This window comes from Epinephelus lanceolatus, chromosome 14 (assembly GCF_041903045.1).
Source record: "Epinephelus lanceolatus isolate andai-2023 chromosome 14, ASM4190304v1, whole genome shotgun sequence".
In the NCBI taxonomy this organism is placed as follows: Eukaryota; Metazoa; Chordata; class Actinopteri; order Perciformes; family Serranidae; genus Epinephelus; species Epinephelus lanceolatus.
This window is the reverse complement of record NC_135747.1, coordinates 21,139,324-21,154,062: the sequence shown is the minus strand read 5'-3', so window position 1 is coordinate 21,154,062 and position 14,739 is coordinate 21,139,324. Positions and strand designations below refer to the sequence as shown.

At 42.9% G+C, this 14,739-nt stretch overlaps 1 protein-coding gene across 7 annotated transcripts in view; it reads right to left on the bottom strand.

Annotated features, from left to right (window-relative positions):
• Positions 1–14,739, bottom strand: part of fmnl2a (formin-like 2a) — a 67,912-nt gene that overhangs the window by 18,225 nt on the left and 34,948 nt on the right. For all 7 annotated transcript variants that reach the window (XM_078174454.1, XM_078174452.1, XM_078174458.1 and 4 more), the window contains exons 5-10: positions 11,716–11,799; positions 9,781–9,936; positions 6,341–6,449; positions 6,042–6,118; positions 1,799–1,892; positions 319–393 (exon numbers count right to left, since the gene is read on the bottom strand). In XM_078174454.1, the coding sequence (XP_078030580.1) occupies positions 319–393; positions 1,799–1,892; positions 6,042–6,118; positions 6,341–6,449; positions 9,781–9,936; positions 11,716–11,799 (595 nt within the window). The remainder of the gene's footprint in view (positions 1–318; positions 394–1,798; positions 1,893–6,041; positions 6,119–6,340; positions 6,450–9,780; positions 9,937–11,715; positions 11,800–14,739) is intronic.

Sequence of the window (14,739 nt, the reverse complement as noted above, 5' to 3'; positions counted from 1 at the left end):
TAGTTGCATTTATAGTACCTTTTATCAATAAACCAACTTTTCCACCTTTTGCTATATTTTGAGATTTTTTTGAAATGTTGGCGTTTCCACTCAGTTTTTTTTATGCACAAATTGAACTTGCGCATAAAAACAGGAGGGTAGAAACACACCTACTGCTGAGAACAGATAGCATCATTCACTCAAAGCTTCTTCATCTCAAAAACCTTCCCAAGCCATGTGATTTTCAAGGGATTGCAGTGCAATCAATACTCATTAGGAGTGTGTGTGTGTGTGTGTGTGTGTGTGTGTGTGTGTGTGTAGGGGAGGGGGTGAACATACCATGAAGTCGATGTTGTTGTCTTCGTTCTTGAAATACTCCATTAGCTTCTCAAACCGCTGCTCCTCCATACACACCTGCAAAACAAAGCACATCTCACTTATTGTATTTACTGGAGTTCAGGTGTAGAGAGCGATGTGCAGTGATTAATGCAACCAATCAGTGATTTACATAAATGACACAACTAACTCCTCCTGATTCACATGAACCATACAGTGCTTTGCCTGAGACAAAAACACTCCTGATTTCAGCATTAACTTCAGTACTGCGAATATGCAGTGACACTAGAGATGATGCTTTTTACCTTTGAGCTTAGCCAGGACTTTTTACCTCATTTACGTTTTACTGATACATTTTAATGACTATTATCATTCCCAGTTTGGTTATCAACAATTTGGCGAAGATGAAAATTCAGTGATGTGACATCACAGCTCGCCCTGACCTCAGTTATTCATGAACTGCTGCTGAATGTACACACTGCATCTGTGTTCAATATGGCTTGTGGCGCCACTTTTACCACATACACTGTAGGGTTTCTTTGTCCTGCCTATCTGAAGAAGAATTTGAGAGACAGAAGAGAACAGAGAGATAAAAAGAGGCAGAGAGAGAGATAGAGAGATGCTCTGCAGTTCAGACAGTTCATCTGGAGGGCAATGAGGGAGATGGAGCATGATGAAGAATTGAGACGGAAGGGAGGAAGAAAGAGGAGGGGTGTGTATCCAAAAACCTCTGAATAATGTGTAGAGTCTCGGCCTGCAGCCCCTTCATCAAACACGGGATATCAAAGTCACTTAGCAAACTACATCTAATGACGCTTTTTAACGAAAAGGAAAAAACTAACAACCACAAACTGCCTTTACAACACTGCAAGAAGAAACAGAAACACGAGTGAGTGCTGAAATGGTTTTTAGCAGACTCCACTATCATGATGCTAACCCTCTTCTCATTAGAGGAGCTATGTTCTCTCTAAGCCTTATTCTCCCACTAATGCCAATGCTACTGAGAGCAACACTCAATATTTCATTCAGGGGTGTAAATATTGCATTAACTGCAGTCGGCCCATTTTTTTTTTGCAGGCCGTATGCTACAAAATGGGGCTGCTGTTAGCGCCCACTCCATCATAAACCTCCCACTCTTTCCTCCAGCAGCCAGAATACCTCATCCAGACAGACAAGGGTCAGACTAGGCTGTCTGTTGCATCTTTCTGCGTGTGCGTCTGAGCTTTGATGTGTCAGCCAAATCTAGTTACCACACGTGTAACTGTTTCCTCTCGAGTCCTGCTGTGTGTTGCAGCTAAACCGGTGTCTCTAATCTGTTGACAAAGTTCCTAGATGCTATCCTGAGGAATCTGCTGCTCCTCACATCTGCCAGGGGGGGAGCATTCCTCCAGGGCTGAGTCACCGTTTGAAATTGCACAGTCGAATTGTAATGACATATTCGTCTCCTCGGACCCCACTTCCCCCCTCTCCGTGAAGCTCGTACCTCCTTAAAGTTGTCGAACGCAGAGAGAATGATTTCGTGGCCTCCTCTCACGAGACAAACTGCCGCCAGGAGCTCTAAGACCAGAGCTTTGGTTCTATAAAACAGGGAGAAAATAAAGGCGGCAATGGTTAGTAAATGACAAGTGCCAGCGCTGTGGCAAACCTGTACTTAGACACGGAGCAAACAAAGTGGAAAACAGTGTAATGAGTAAAGATCCTGCCAACGCTCAAACCTCTGCGTAGATCTACAGGGTGTTTAGTACAGTTACTGTCTTGAAGTGTTTACATCTTTGTAAGTATTAAATCTAAAACTTTTAGGTGGAAATGGATACATTTTTTGCTTTAAAGGAATACTTCACCTACAAAATGATTATTGGTTTATCAGTTAATCATGACATGTTACCTATAATTTGGAAAGAAAACTTTGTTTCTCTCACATGCCTCCACAGAAAGATGGCAAACATACTGATTTATTAATTGATTGGGGACCATGTTTAACAAAAGCAAAAAGTATATCAAAAACTATATCAACTACATCAGACAGGACACAATGTCAAGTTCAGCTCACATCCCAGCTATATCAGCTGATCACAAACAGCCAATCAACTGATGGAGCAGATGATTGATGGAAGGGAGTCAGCTGATAGGTCACATGATTCCTTCCTATGCAACCAATTTGCGAATCTCATTCAGGGCGCCCTATTTAAACTGCTCTGGCCTGCCTACTGTTGCTGCTTCCTCTGCAAGCCGCTTTGCATCCTGCCTCCACCCCAGCTCCTCCTTTTCATGCTGTGTCTAACTTATCAGTGTCATTTCTGTTTGTCATTGATGTTGCTCTGTTCTGTTCCCAGGGGGTCTTTGCTGCTGCTGCTCTCCCTGCCTTAGGCTTTCCATGTAGGCGCATGGAAGGACAGGGAGGTTTGCTCTCTCTGCCTCAGGCTTTCATCGTATGCACATGGAAGGACAGAGAGGTGTGCTCTCTCTGCCTTAAGGCTTTCCATATAGACGCATGGAAGAGGCTTTCTGCCTAGAACCTAGGAAAGGCAGAGAGGCCCCAGAACCGAGCCATACCACCAAATATAATACTGCAAATGGAAATAAAGTTTTTTTTGACAAAAGTGTTCCTGACTGAACATTTGTTTACAAACTCACACAGCTCTGGCAGTATAATCCAGATCTCATTGATCTAGTCGTATGCTCACTACTTCTAAAACATATGTAAATATGTAAATTGTAAGGTTATAGCAAAAATGCATGTTTGTGAAGTACTCAGAAATGCAGTCCCAAATCAGTCTATAAATCAATCTGTTTGTGGTTTGAAAGCTTGCGAGAAAAACAAAGTTTTCTTCACAAATTCAAGGTAACACTGCATATACAGTACAGGCCAAAAGTTTGGACACACCTTCTCATTCAATGCGTTTTCTTTATTTTCATGACTATTTACATTGTAGATTCTCACTGAAGGCATCAGAACTATGAATGAACACATGTGGAGTTATGTACTTAACAAAAAAAGGTGAAATAACTGAAAACATGTTTTATATTCTAGTTTCTTCAAAATAGCCACCCTTTGCTCTGATTACTGCTTTGCACACTCTTGGCATTCTCTCCATGAGCTTCAAGAGGTAGTCACCTGAAATGGTTTTCCAACAGTCTTGAAGGAGTTCCCAAAGGTGTTTAGCACTTGTTGGCCCCTTTGCCTTCACTCTGCGGTCCAGCTCACCCCAAACCATCTCGATTGGGTTCAGGTCCGGTGACTGTGGAGGCCAGGTCATCTGCCGCAGCACTCCATCACTCTCCTTCTTGGTCAAATAGCCCTTACACAGCCTGGAGGTGTGTTTGGGGTCATTGTCCTGTTGAAAAATAAATGATCGTCCAACTAAACGCAAACCGGATGGGATGGCATGTCGCTGCAGGATGCTGTGGTAGCCATGCTGGTTCAGTGTGCCTTCAATTTTGAATAAATCCCCAACAGTGTCACCAGCAAAACACCCCCACACCATCACACCTCCTCCTCCATGCTTCACAGTGGGAACCAGGCATGTGGAATCCATCCGTTCACCTTTTCTGCGTCTCACAAAGACACGGCGGTTGGAACCAAAGATCTCAAATTTGGACTCATCAGACCAAAGCACAGATTTCCACTGGTCTAATGTCCATTCCTTGTGTTTCTTGGCCCAAACAAATCTCTTCTGCTTGTTGCCTCTCCTTAGCAGTGGTTTCCTAGCAGCTATTTGACCATGAAGGCCTGATTGGCGCAGTCTCCTCTTAACAGTTGTTCTAGAGATGGGTCTGCTGCTAGAACTCTGTCATCTGGTCTCTGATCTGAGCTGCTGTTAACTTGCGATTTCTGAGGCTGGTGACTCGGATGAACTTATCCTCAGAAGCAGAGGTGACTCTTGGTCTTCCTTTCCTGGGTCGGTCCTCATGTGTGCCAGTTTCGTTGTAGCGCTTGATGGTTTTTGCGACTCCACTTGGGGACACATTTAAAGTTTTTGCAATCTTCTGGACTGACTGACCTTCATTTCTTAAAGTAATGATGGCCACTCGTTTTTCTTTAGTTAGCTGATTCTTGCCATAATATGAATTTTAACAGTTGTCCAATAGGGCTGTCGGCTGTGTATTAACCTGACTTCTGCACAACACAACTGATGGTCCCAACCCCATTGATAAAGCAAGAAATTCCACTAATTAACCCTGATAAGGCACACCTGTGAAGTGGAAACCATTTCAGGTGACTACCTCTTGAAGCTCATGGAGAGAATGCCAAGAGTGTGCAAAGCAGTAATCAGAGCAAAGGGTGGCTATTTTGAAGAAACTAGAATATAAAATATGTTTTCAGTTATTTCACCTTTTTTTGTTAAGTACATAACTCCACATGTGTTCATTCATAGTTTTGATGCCTTCAGTGAGAATCTACAATGTAAATAGTCATGAAAATAAAGAAAACACATTGAATGAGAAGGTGTGTCCAAACTTTTGGCCTGTACTGTATATATGTATATGATTTACAAATGGTCATTTTTTTGGGTGAAGTATTCCTTTATGTTAGACTTATGAAGTAAATGTTGATGACACAGTGTAACAGCTATAGAATAATGACACCATCTGCGTTTAGACTGGTTCTCTAGAAGCCTCGCTTTCACTACACAATTCTATCTGCCACAGGGTCCCAGAAAAATGAAGGGTTGATTTGCAGCACAACTTAAGTGCTTCAACAATTGTACAACCAAAACAGGAAGAGCATGGCACTTTTGTTTTCCCCAGCAGCTATAAGTAGCCATCCCCAGTTATCAAAGAGTATCAGTGTAAGTTCTTTATGGTTACTATCCCCAGCAGCAGAACTAGTGGATGGTGGAACAACCACAACAACTGTGGAAAACAAAATGCAGCATGTCCTGTGTTAGGCTCTGAAGGAAACGGAAAGTAATCCTGTTGTCTTTGTGTCAGTGGCGCCAACAAAAATACAACTTGGAAACACTGGAAACTTTAACTTACTTTGAATAACTTGGGAAAAAAGTTTTGTAATGTCACATCCTGAGAGGAAAAAAAAAAAAAAAGAGCTCCCCATTTTTATCTTATCCACTGGATTAAAAGGCAGGTATAAAAAATGAATACTTGGGGCCTAATTCGTGTGTGTGTGTGTGTGTGTGTGTGTGTGTGCGTGTGTGTGTGTGTGTGTGTGTTGGAGCACACAGGACAGCGACATCCTGTGCGTCCAGTCTCCAGCTCCTTCATGCAGGAGCTCTCTGCCTGGATGAGACGATATGTGACAAGTGATGCGGAGTGGTTTCACATCCACTTTTGAGGAAATCCTTGAGTCTCGGGGCATGAAGTGAAAACACACCCACATACATACACACACACACACACACACACACACACACACACACACACACACGTGCACGCACAGAAGTGAGTCCTTCTGGTTGCTGTCTCAGTGAGCAGCTGCCAGTGTAGTGGAGTGTGCCAGCGGTGCCCTGACCCGTCTGTCGAGATGAATGTGCCCCTGAGCTACAAAGACACTCACTCTGGATCAGACTGTGCAGGTGCACTGAGGCTAACTGAGAGGCGGACTCTGAATGTTCCATTATGGATTGAGGTCTTTGTTGGTAAAGTATCTGGACTTGTTTTGCTCCAAATGCAACATTATTCTCGTTAGTTAAATCTTTTATCTCCTGGTTTCTTTATAAGAAAAATTTAAGAGCAAACACATAATCTATGTGCAAAAAAACTTGACTTACCTCGGGTTTTTATTGTTGAGACTTAGTGCAATTTCATTCACAGCATGTGGGTGTGACATAACCATGTTGAAGCCATACTGGGAGATGAAAAACAAACCAGAGGGAGAAAGACAGAGACAAATAAGCTAATTAACAAAGAAGAGGAGCCACTGAATAACTGAGAGGAGCGTTCCTCTGCATAATAAATGAAACATGGAGATCGAGCAGAGGAACTAATTGAATTTGGCTTCAGTTAGATAAGTGTGCTTTAGTTCAGCCGGATATGCAGTCTGTGTGGACGGGGAGTGCAGAGGGCTGACCTGATAGTTCATGATAGCGCGCAGGCACATGATGCAGACGTGGACGTCGTCTTTCTTGCAGACCAGTCTGGAGTTTTTCAGGGTTCTCCGGCTCGGCAGTGTGTTGCAGCTAAAATATTATTACAGAAAAGACAAAAACAATTCAATTAAACTGTGTCAAGTGAGTCTATGAGCATCTGAACACAAACAAGAGCGCACGAGGCTCGGATAAATAAGGAAACAGATGTTGTTTTTGATGCTGTTTGATAATGAGCCTCCATCACACACCTCCTCCTTCACATAGGGAGGCTGTTAAACTGCCACGCCACCTTACATTAACACGCACAAAGGCCATATAATATACAGCCACGCAAGGGGCCATGGGATGCCCTCTTCCAATTGTTTTAATTTTATGTCCTTCACAAAGATATCACTTACAGCTAGCACAATAGCAGCCAGTCATTTGCATGCAGCACACTGATTGTGCAGCTTTACGTGAACAAAAACAAGGCCTTTTCTCCCGGTGCAGCTCTCACAATAAAAAGCGAAACGCTGGAGCAGCAGTATTACTGAATAATACGCAGAGCCAGTCGGAGCAGAACAGTTTATTTTCAGACTTCTGTCACGAGGTTCAATTACCGGCTCGAGTTCTGGGGAAAAATGTGTCTTCAGGCTGCTGATAGACACGCCGATTCGTGTCAGCTCCCATACTTAAAGGCGTGACTCCTGTGTGAGTCACAACATGGTGTTTGTGGGACTGAAAAAAGGCTCAAACTTCCAAGCAAGAGTCAGCAGTTTTAAGAGAACGATAGAACTATTCTTTAATTAGGCAACTTCACATTGAAATGTGCTGGTAAACAGTTAATCATGCCTTGAAAAATGTTGTGTATGTCTGACATTTACTACGAGAGTTTGTGTGTCTTTGTAATTATTCTCCATGCTGTGTTCAGCAGGATGTGGTGCCGGCCTGATGCAAAACAAGTCTGCTGTTGATTCAGGAGACATTCTGCAACTGCAGCGCTGCTCCACAGCAGCAGCAACAGAAACGAACTTAGAGGAGTTCATCCCAGGCTTTTTCCTCTCCTGGTTAATCAACATCTAAACAGAGGTGTGGCACGGTCGTGAGGAAATGAGTAACAATATTTCTTCATGATAAATGATTATGTAATACCAGCAAAATGCAACACCTTGACCTGCGTTGACTTGCCTGACATTGCTTCAATAACTTTACAGAACATATCATGTAACACAGTTGATTCAGGGGGCTTTACAAAGAAGATTTTGGATTTGATTCATTAATCTGTCAAATCTGATTGCCAAATTGGACTTCAAAGAGACAGGGCGCCCAAACCTAAAGGTTGAAGAGAGGTGAGAGGTGCTGTGGGGTGGAGAAATTTCTGAGCCGTCATGGGTTACAAAACATGAATCAAAAAAAATCCTGCCTGTTTTCTCAAAACAGCAGGACCACAACAAACAGAGCATGTTCTAAATAACACCACAGAACAACATCAAACACTACAACTATAACTATAACTACAGGATACAGGTCTAACACAGCTACTTATTTCTAGCAAACTCCATACCGTCTTATTTGAGAGCACTTTGGACAGCTCAGTGTGCTCGGTGTCCTTCAAGATGGCAGTTTGAAGACGACATATAACATGTTAAATTTGACACTGAGATGTTGATCTTACATTATTTTTATTTGAAGCCAAACTAAGGACAGATTAAGACAAAAAGGGGCATAGATTCTGTATGATGGACATTTAAGAATTAATTAAAAGAAAACCACCAACAGAGCAGAGCAAATGCCTCATAATTAGTGTGACGTCTCTTATTAACCAGAAAAAAAGATAACATATCCAAAATACAGAAGATGTTTGGAGGCTACCTAAGCCTAGTAAAAGCCTTTGCTTTTACAGGGCTTTTGTAGAAACTAGGCTAGCTTCTGCACAGAATGGCATTTAGGGAGCCACACAAGCAGCACACAGGCACAGAGACAAGAACAATGAGTGCAGAAAAACCCATTTGCTCCAAGGAAAGGAGAATTCAGTCTCGAGTGCGGGAGGGGAGGCTGGCAGTACAAATAATTCACATCCCCGACACAGACGGGGACAAATAAACTGGGCAGCGCTAGCAGGGAGGTATAAAGTACAATGAGGCAGGGGGATTCTGTATGAGTGAGTGTGTGTGTGTGTGTGTGTGTGTCTTGGGAGGGAGCAGGGATGCGGGGTTGAAGCTGCTGAAAGCTCACTGTGAGCTAGCAAAGTGAGAGACCTGCCTGCTGTCGAAGACTGGCAGACAGAGGAGCAGATGACTATGGAGGAACACCGGGGCAGAACAGAAGAGACAGTCAGCCTCAGTGAACACACTCTGACCTGTGACACACACTGTACGTGCTGATGACACAAGGCTACATCCGGACGAGGCTGTTGTGTGGGTGAAAGTCAGTTAGGGGCTAATCTTTATAACAGATATCTGCATATGTACTTGGGGTGGGAATCATCAGAGGACCCATGATACCATATTATAACAATACTTAGGTCATGATATGATATTATTTCGATAAAAATAATAGTAATGTTCCAAATGGCATATAGTGACTTTAATAGGTGGTTTAAATGGGTAATAGGTATGGCTTTACAAACAGGACACACCTTCCATATCTATGGCTGTGTATGACTGATGTTCTTCTGTAAATAACTTCTTTTACATATTATTTCAAGTACTTCTGAGATAATAATAGGCAATAAAAAACAACTGACTTGATTGTCATTCAAGGATACTATTTAAGAGGCATGTGCCTCATTGAATCAATAGAGCTCTTTGTGTAAAATTAGTTCAAGTTAACATATTCAAACTGAAGGATTAGAGGTCACAGAAGTCAGGGCCAGCGCTGTACCGAAACATCAATGGAATGACAGGGAGGATTAGAGAAATAATGCACAACTGAATGGGATTTGTGCTTCAGAGCATACATTAGCACGGACTTATGAATTAACTGCTGTGAAATCCTCTGTGCGCAGGATTTGGAGTTGAATGGTCTGTTTGGTGTTCATAAAAACAAAACATATTTGCTCCATGAAAGAGATTTTGCCTTCTACTGCATCGACTGTCATGTGAAAACTTGCTGTCAATCATGTGTCATGATCATGTGCAAAACCAGCCTGGGTTTGACAATCCTTAAAGTCCAGACAAATGGTTATTGCCTCCTGCTGCAGAAATGTGTCTTAAGCCATTTAAAGTCTTACAGACCTCATGACCACACAAAGAGGCTGCTGAGGCATCATATGAAACGTGTGACTTCTTAAAATAATACAATAATCAACAATACAGCCACACTGCTCTGCCTCGACACTCAGTGACTAGAAGCCCGAGAGGCAAAGTCATCTGTAAACACTAACAAAACCATACATGGGTAAAGGAGTCCTCTTTATCATCAATGACTGTGTGTACCGTACCGTATCGTGGAATGTCGCCCAGCACGTGTGATGCCATTCCCGGTCATGGAAGATGGCAGGGTGCTTCCTCCATGCAGGTCTTCTATAGAGCGGCTCCAGGGCTTAGACTTATCCATGGCAGCCTCTGGATTGTTCTCCACACAGTCTCCATCAAACCTGTTGCACCGTGAAAACAACAGAAACCAACTCAGTGAGCATTAACTTGCTGATAGTGGATTTTTTAAGTTGATATGATACTGCCATTTGAAAATAATACAAATCTGAAAAGATATGACCTTAAGTAAACCTACAGACTTATGTTCACTAAGCCTTATGTTCCCTCAGCCCTATCCTCACTCAGATCAGTACCTCCGCCAATGACGTAATGTTTTCACCCCTGCAGTAACACTGGCAACCATAACCTCCAACCCTAACCTAACAAGTTATAAAAGGGCCGGCTCTGATTTACAGGGAACATAGGGCCTAATTTGGATGGGGGAAAGAGTTCAGTAGGGAACACAGGGCCTGATTTGCAAAGAAGAACTTTGATAGGTGCTGAGGGAACATAGTGCTAAGGGAACAAAGGGCCTTAATTGGATGATAAATAGTTCCTAAGGGAACATGGTGCCTGATTTGGCTGGAAAAAAGTTCGCAAAGGAACATGGGGCTTAGGGAACATAGGCCCTAATTTGGTTGGAAAATGTTATTTGGTGCTAAGGGGAACATAGGGTTAAAGGAACACAGGGCCTAAATTGGATGGAAAAGAGTTCCTGAGGGAACATAGTGCCTGATTTGGCTGGAAAAAAAGTTAAAGAAGGAACATGGCGCTTAGGGAACATAGGCCCTAATTTGGTTGGAAAAAAGTTCATTTGGGAACATACTGCATGGAAAAAGAAGGGAACATAGGGCCTAAACTGGATGGAAAAAAAGTTCCTGACGAACATAGATCCTAATTTGGCTGGAAGAAAGTTTGTGAGGGAACACAGACCCTAATTTGGCTGAAAAAAGGTTAATGAAGGAGCATGGGGCTTAGGGAACATAGGCCCTAATTTGGATGGAAAAAAATCCATAGGTGCTGAGGAAACATAGGGTTGAAGGAACACAGAGCTTAGTTTGGATGGCGAAAAAGTCCATGAGGGAACACTCGGCCTGATTTCGATAAGGAAAAAATCCTGAGGGAACATAGGCCCAAAATTGGATGGAAAAAGTTTATAGGTGCTTAGGGAAAAAAATCCATGAGGGAACCTAGGGCCTACTTTGGGTGGAAAAAAGTGCATGAGGGAACACTTGGCCTGATTTGGAACATAGGGCTGATTCCATAAGTCCCATACACTGCATCTCATATCTGTCAGGCGCTAGCACTAATGAGCAAAGGTGAAACTGTGCTCAGCTCTGATGCTAACGCTCACATCTTAGGTTTCTGGGTTGGACATGATAGGTAAGCAGAACGTCTCATGTTTTGTTGTACTTGGCAGAAACCTTGGAAAGAGCTGGTAGTTATAGCATACCTGTTATGATCTATTTCAGTTTTTAGACCGGTCGTTTCCATGACTTTTAATATGCTGCTGCTGCTGCGGTGGTACTGAGGGTAAACACACTTTTACGGCTAACCATTCATAATGTGGACAGACCATAATAACATATGGTGAAGTGGGGAGGGTGAATTAAACATTTAACTGCGTGGCTCTTTGGCCCTGAACAGGGACCTTGTGACTGACTAATAATCACACCATCAATCTATGAATAGAAGCCTATGGTTGGTATAATACACAGTGCCAATGTGTCAGCAATGGGCCCCGAGTGACTCAGTGTTTCTGACAACCAGGCAACAGCAGCGGTGACGGTGGTGGTGGCGGAGACGCATCAGCGGCTGTGCATAATAGCAGCATTGTGTCGGTTGTCAGTTCTGCATATAGACTATAGTGATGTAGAGAGAAAGAGCTGGTAGTGACTTACGTGACGGCATACTGTGCAAAAGAAAGATACTCCACCAGCACGTCCAGGCCCTTGTTCTCTTCATTTAAGAATTCTCTCACCCACCTGAAGAGACAGAGAGAATAAAGTTTATTTTGACAGAAGTTTATCAGTGCACAAACTTTCAAGCAAGAGCACGTTTTCAAATATACTTATAAAAGCTGGTTCAGTTTCAACAATAACTCATCTCCTCTAGTGTAATCACGGCTAAAAAACTCATTCTCTGAGTGTGGAAGAAAAAACAAACATGCTTTGAGAAAGAAACTTGGAGAATTTGCTTTTCTTTGGTCTCTTATCTGGAAATAAACATCCCCAGATGCTTCATATTAATGGGTAGTGCCTAATGTCTTTCCATTTTTCCAGTTTATTTGTATATAATACGTTTTAATTAACTATGCCTGCACACATCAACGGGTATCAATGTTGAACATGTCTAATGATCAACATGTGTCAGTCACAATCATAAAAAATGTCCACACAACCTGCACAAAAAATTAGTTCGCTCATAGAAATCTGTTAGAATAATATCTAGATTTATCGGAGATGCTTACTTTAAGTATATGATCTGTAATAACACAATGAATGCTTTGACCGACCCTGACCTTGGAATACAGATATTTTCAGATTATTCCCCCCTTCTCCCACAATTCCTCCCTCCCTTCCCCAAGAAGAATTGTAATGACCCGTTTGACAGACTTCAAAGCTTCCTGGCTCAAAGCAGCAAACATATCCCCCATGCATGTGTTTGCAAAAGCACAAGCATGCACACACACATACAGAGAATCTCATTACTGAGTCTCCTGTTTTCTCTGTTTCTGTTTCTCTTCCACACACACACACACACACACACACACACACTCACAGTTTCTCACTGTGGTAAAGACTAGCCTCCAGAATGATCAAAAGCCTATTCTCACCTTCCTCACAGGCACTGAAGTGGGCCACCCATTCAGCGCCCGGCGTGCTTTCATTTTTTTTATTCTGCACAGAAAAGCCCAGCTCTTCACAGGGTGAAGCTCCCGCTACCTTTGGCATGTGCCTCTCTTCCTCCATATTTATAAGCAGTGTGAGTTGAATCACAGAGCATCTTTATTTAATCGCATCCTACGATGGTGCTTTTTATCGGAGCCCCGACGGCTTCGACGGGCCTGATTGCTCAGTGATTAGAGAAATTTGTGGGGCATAAACATAATGACATGCGGGCAGGCTTTTGGGGTGGTACTGTGCTGATGAGGATGTAAGGTTAAACTGCTTTTAAAATCCACTAGCTGCTTCTTTATTAGCTCCCCTGCGGTGAACCTACATGGGGCGAATGAGGCTAACGAGTGCGTCCAGTAAAGCAGTGCCTGGTGGGGCCTGACGTGTTTTTAAAAAAGAGGGCTTCTCGGGCCACATGGTAATCATTACCACAGGACACTAACTAACAATCCTCCTATTCACCACATGATGTTGACCAGTGAGCACCACGTGAGGAGCAAGCAGGCAGGGAGCGGTGTTATCATCAGCAGCGCTCATACAGGGACAATCTACCCATTATACACAGCCAACATGATAGATATATTTCCCTGTTTCACCTCTGAAAAGAAGCAGTAATTATTCACTGTCTGTGTTGGTGACATCTTGCTCCCTCCCTAGCCCCCTCCCCGTTCTCTCCCAATCTCTCTCCCTGCCCCAGTGCCATTATGGTAATGCTCTGTCTAATCTAGATTAGGTAGATTATTTATGTAATCTAGTTTACCAACATAAGGTCTCCAGAAAGGAATTAATCCATGTAAACAATGCCGCAACTGATTTGCCAGACAGACGTTGTCTCTGGCCGTGGTCGGAGTTTATTTTGCTTTGAAAAGCAGAATCTGATCGGTGTGTAAACAGTGTGTAGGAGTGTGGGAGACAGTGTTGTCAGATACATGAGATAATTTGTGCGAGAGTCGGTGAAGGAGACAAATTGAAGTCAAGCAATGTGTGTGTAGGAGGGAGGAAAAGAGAAAAACAGAGGGATTAAGAGATGTAGTTTAGATTACGTGTGTGTGTGTGTGTGTGTGTGTGTGTGTGTGTGTTTGAGGTCTTGTGATGGTTGTGTAACCAGCGTATCTCTGCGTCTTTGCTGTCACAACAGTCTGTGGCCAGCAGACCACTTGTGGCTGTCTCCTCATGTCCGAGACAAGGTCTGTGGTCGAATGGTCTTTTTTGCTTGGAAAGGTTCCTAACTGAGTGTAATGACCCGTTAGTATCTCAGTAACAGCTATGAGAGCTGTTCAAATTCTCTAAATGCCAAGGAAGGGTGCTTTAATTCTTCCTTTCTTATCTCCTTTAGCATCGTAAACACTGGACCACCTTTTTCTACAATTCCTTGCGACACAGCAGTTGGGCATTCATTTAAATAAAAAAACAATTCTAATTTCAATTCCAACCTTGATAATAAAGTAATATTTTTCACCAGCCGGGTTGTCCACATTTATACACTCACTGGCCATGTTATTAGGTACACCTTGTTAGTACCAGGTTGGACCTCCTTTCACATTCAGAACTTCTTTAATTCTTCATGGCACAGATTCAACAAGGTGCTGTAGATTTTTTGTCCATATTGACATGATAGCATCACACAGTTGCTGCTGATTTGTCGGAAGATGGGTACACTGTGGTCATAAAGGGATGGATGGACCAGGCAACGTTTTTCCAATCTTCTATTGTCCAAGTTTGGTGAGTCCATGTGAATTTTAGCCTCAGTTTCCTGTTGTTAGCTGACAGGAGTGGCACCTGGTGTGGTCTTCTGCTGCTGTAGCCCATCTGCTTCAAGGTTGGACGTATTGTTGGTTCAGAGATGGTCTTCTGCAGACCTTGGTTGTAACCAGTGGTTATTTGAGTTACTGTTGCCTTTCTATCATCTTGAACCAGTCTGGTCATTCTCCTCTGACCTCCAGCATCAACAAGGCATTTCACCCAGAGAACTGCCACTCACTGGATATTTTCTCTTTTTGGGACCATCCTCTGTGAACCCTAGAGATG